We start from the raw sequence: 4838 nt of genomic DNA on the forward strand, positions 1-4838 counted from the left end.
TTGTTGGCAAAGTAATGTCTCTGCTTTTTAATATGCTATCTAGGTTGGTCATAACTTTCCTTCCAAGGAGTAAGTGTCTTAATTTCATGGCTGCAGTCACCATCTGTAGTGATTCTGGAGCCCAGAAAAATAAAGTCTGACATTGTTTCCCCATCTATTTCCCATGAAGTGGTGGGACCGGATGCCATGATCTTCGTTTTCTGAATGTTGAGCTTTAAGCCAACTTTTTCACTCTCCACTTTCACTTTCATCAAGAGGCTTTTGAGTTCCTCTTCACTTTCTGCCATAAGGGTGATGTCATCCGCGTATCTGAGGTTATTGGTATTTCTCCCGGCAATCTTGATTCCAGCTTGTGTTTCTTCCAGTCCAGCGTTTCTCATGATGTACTCTGCATATAAGTTAAATAAACAGGGTGACAATATACAGCCTTATAACTACCCAAAGGACACAGCACATTGCAGTAGCCTTATGGTAGTAATGTGTCCAAAGTTACACTGTGATTTGGAGCCCTAGGTCTTATGATTTAGGGCCCAATGCCATTACATTCTGATGGTAATTTTAAAAACTTAATGAGCGATCTTAGATTACAGTTTTTCATTTTCAGTTTTATTGAGGTATGATTGAAAAAATTGTAAAATATTTAAAGTGTATTTAACATGATGATTTGATGTATGTATACATAGAGAGGGCTTCCCTGGTGGCTCAGTGGTCAAGAATCTGCCTGCCAGTGCAGCAGACCCAGGAGACCCAGGTTCAATTCCTGGGTTGGGAAGATCCCCTGGAGAAAGAAATGGCTACCCACTGTAGTATTCTTGCCTGGAAAATCCCATAGATAGAGGAGCCTGGTAGGCTACAGTCCTTGGGGTTGCAAAAGAGTTGGGTGTTACTTAGCGACTAAATAACAACATACATCGTGAAGGGATTACTCTCATTGAGCTAGTTAACATATTGTCACCTTACATATTTATCTGCTTTTCTTCCTCCCTCCTTTCCTTTAAGATGTTTACATTTTACTCTCTTTTGCAGTGCAATATCACCTATAGTCACCATGTTATACATTAGATCCACAGACCTTATTTATCTTGTAACTAAAAGTTTGTATCCTTTTGTCAGCCTTTCCCTATTTCTCCCACCCAAGAGATTCCAGTTCTAATGAACACAATTGAAGCATACATATAGTTGTATAAAAACTAATAGAGGGACCATTTATATTATTATTATTGATCTAGTAGTTATGACCCTTGGATCTTGGTTGCTTATAGGTTTTTACCCCTTTAGCAGGAAACCAAAGAGAAATATATCCTTTTGTCTTAAGTTTGTTAAAGTCTATAAACACAGAAAGGAACCCTGCATTTACAAGATGTGAAGATTTGTAAAATTTGCCATTTTAGCTATTTTAAAATACACAATTCAGTGGCATTCATTATATTCACAATGCTGTATATGCATTTATCACCATTTTCCCAAAACTTTTTTCATCAAACAGAAACACTGTGACCAATAAGTAGTAATTCCCTCTTCAGCCCCTGGTAACCTCTAAATTATGAATTTACCTTTTCTAGGTATTTCATATAAGTGGAGTCATACTATATAGCTCATTTTGTGTCTGACTCATTTCATTTCGTGTAACATTTCAGGGTTCATTCATGTTGTAGCATGTGTTAGAACTTCATTTCTTTTTATGACTGAATAATAATCTTATATGGATATGCGGTATTTTGTTTATCCATTTATTTATTGTTGGGTTGTTTTCACCTTTTGGTTATTGTGAATAATGCCACAAGAACACTGGTGTACAAGTATGTGTGTGAGCCCCTGCTTTCAGTTCTGTATATATGTCTAGGAGTGGAATTACTGGGTCATACGGTAATTTAATTCTGGGCTTTTGACGAACCACCAGACTTTTCCATAGTGGCTGTATAATTTTCTGTTCCCACTAGTAGTGTACAAGGATTCCAATTTCTTCACATCCTTGCTAACACTTGCTTTTTTCCATTCTAAAAAAATTATAACTGTCATATTAGGTGTGAAGTGACACCACATTATAGTTTGGTTTACATTTCCCTAATGACTGATCGTGTTGAGTAAAATTTGAACATTTAAAAATAGCTGTTCTAGTGGAAGAGGAAAATAATTTTATATTGCGTGAAATGCTTTCCTGTTTTAAAAATCTGTAGGCCAGCTCTGTATTTTGCTGTGGTGAAACAAAGCTACCCTAAGATCACCCTTAACCACACACAGATTCCAGTTTCTTACTCTTGGTCTCTCTATTATTTTCCTGTCTTTCTTTTCAACTCTTTTGTGTTATTAGCCCACTCCTGTTATTACATCTTTTTGTTACCCAATAATTGGGACAACTGCCTATTCCGTACTTGAAAAGTTTCCTTTATCACTCTCAGCCACTAATTCTTTTTTAAAAAATTATTTATTTTTTAATTGAAGGATAATTGCTTTATAGAATTTTGTTGTTTCCTGTCAGACCTCAACATGAATCAGCCATAGGGTATACATATATCCCCTCCCTGTTGACCTCCCTCCCTATCCCACCCCTCTATCAGCCACCAATTCTTAAGAACAGCTTGTCCTGGGAAGCATTTTAAGCATGAGTTCCTGTCCTTTATTGTTGGCCCCTGATGCTGTGCTGCTCACCACCTATGTATGTTCACAGGGCTGTGAATTCACAAAACATTTTCATGGCTCCCTCTGAAAATTATTTTTTTCCTTCCTGAAGACTGTGCCTTGGTCTTAAATCATTATATGGTATATTGGTATAAACATTTTTATCATTTGGCAAAAACTTTGGAAGAGTATGTGTGCACGTGTGCTAAGTCACTTCAGTTGTGTCCAACTCTTTGCGACCCTAAGGACCCATCAGGCTCCTCTGTCCATGGGATTCTTCAGACAAGAATACTGGAGTGGGCAGCCATGCCCTCCTCCAGGGGACCTTCCCTATCCAAGGATTGAACCATGTTTCTCCTGCATTGGCAGATGGGTTCTTTACCCACTAGTGCCACATTCAGCATTTAAAAATCTTTCAGAAATTGAAATGAATTTTAAATTACTCAAATTTGAATAGCTTTTTTTGGTTCAAAAATGGGAAAATGGCTGATAATGGAGTAATTTGGGCTCTGAAAAGAAATAGAAATGATTGAACTATTTCATTTTAGCAAGCCTCTGCTCTGTATTATTTTGATCATCTTCATTTATGAACATGCATTTTCCCCTTTGAATAAATAAACATTAGGAAGAACTGTTCTGTATATTAATTTGGCTAGTCCATTTGTGTATTCACAAAGGTTTTATTTCTCCCTAAGCTTGCTTGAGAGATCATCTATGATAAGTTTTCTTTATAAGAAACAGATATCAAGATAAGCAGTATTTAAAAACTATATATGTATTAATTTATATGTTTTTTATGACTTAATTATGTCAATTATTAGTAGTTTTTTCCTTAGGACTTGTACTCTGTGTTTGAAACGAGAGGGTATTCTTTTGGAAATAAATTTAGTTTCACTTTGGGTATAGCAGATATTTTAAAATATCTTACTTTTATAGACATCTCTCTGTTTTATGTTGACAGCTTTTTGACATTCACTCCAGTGGCCTGTTGGCAGAAATGCACATGGGCCATCATAGCGCTGTCCAGTACTGTGACTTCTCCCCCCACAACCATTTGGCAGTGGTGGCTTTGTCCCAGTACTGTGTGGAGGTGAGTAGTTGAATTTACTCTGTGAAACTCTGTGAAAACTCCAGAGGTACAAGAATGACAAAGAATGGGTTGCTTAAACCATTGACTGCTGAGAATGTTTGCTTGAGAAATCAGAGTGTTTTCTTCATAGCATAATGGCCTCTAGCTTTAGGACATTAAGCCACATTGACAGCTTCAATACTTTAGCAGTGATTGAAGACTTGGCTTGACAGTATGACAGAGAATGACAGGCAGTATCATTCACTAAGCATTTACTGAATGGTCAGTATGTGCCAAGGTCTGGGGAAAACAATGGAATGACCACTGGTTTCCTAAGCAGGAACATGGCATCTCTTAAATGTGGGCATAGACTCTTCTGTAAAAGAGATGATGAGAAGTGAGTCCAGTTCAAATTTCTTAGATCACTGAAAAAGGTAAGATGGAAGTTAAATTTAAAATTGGTTAATCTAGGATTTTCATTGCTAAGTACTAATGAATAAAATGATTTCTCATTTACATTTATAATTTTGCCCTTAACTTAATAGATTTTATTGTACTCAGTGTCTGTGTCCAGTGTCTGTATCTAGAAGAATTCTACTCAAATGAGCTGCTAATATTAATTTTTTCAAAAACAGTTTCCTGATTTTTTTTCCTCCAAAGATAGTTTTTCCAAGCTTTGTTACTACTCATTCCTTAAGTGACTCTTACCACCAAGTAATGGAAGCCCTGTGCTTGCAGTCTAAGAAGATAGATATGGGCCTTTATTTGCTTGACCACGGCAAGCATTTCTTTAGTGTTCCGTGCCTGTTCCAGCGATTTTTAGTGGGTTTTCCAGCCTTGCCCTAATACGTGAAGGTGTGGCTGAGCTGTAGTCCTTTAGCATGCAGATACAGATTAAGATGGGAGTGAGTGGATGAGCTCTGTAGTTAAGTTCAGTTCAGTCGCTCAGTCGTGTTCGACTCTTTGTGACCCCATGAATCACAGCACACCAGGCCTCCCTGTCCATCACCAACTCCCGGAGTTCACTGAGACTCACGTCCATCGAGTCAGCAATGCCATCCAGCCATCTCATCCTCTGTCGTCCCCTTCTCCTCCTGCCCCCAATCCCTCCCAGCATCAGAGTCTTTTCCAATGAGTCAACTATTCACAA

At 37.7% G+C, this 4838-nt stretch overlaps 1 protein-coding gene across 4 annotated transcripts in view; it reads left to right on the forward strand.

The window, feature by feature from the left end:
• The window catches only part of APAF1 (apoptotic peptidase activating factor 1), an 87157-nt gene that overhangs the window by 49874 nt on the left and 32445 nt on the right, over positions 1 to 4838 (forward strand). For all 4 annotated transcript variants that reach the window (XM_010831576.1, XM_010831575.1, XM_010831577.1 and 1 more), the window contains one exon: positions 3581 to 3709. In XM_010831576.1, the coding sequence (XP_010829878.1) occupies positions 3581 to 3709 (129 nt within the window). The remainder of the gene's footprint in view (positions 1 to 3580; positions 3710 to 4838) is intronic.

Source organism: Bison bison, unplaced genomic scaffold, assembly GCF_000754665.1.
Source record: "Bison bison bison isolate TAMUID 2011002044 unplaced genomic scaffold, Bison_UMD1.0 scf7180017864529, whole genome shotgun sequence".
Taxonomy (NCBI): Eukaryota; Metazoa; Chordata; class Mammalia; order Artiodactyla; family Bovidae; genus Bison; species Bison bison.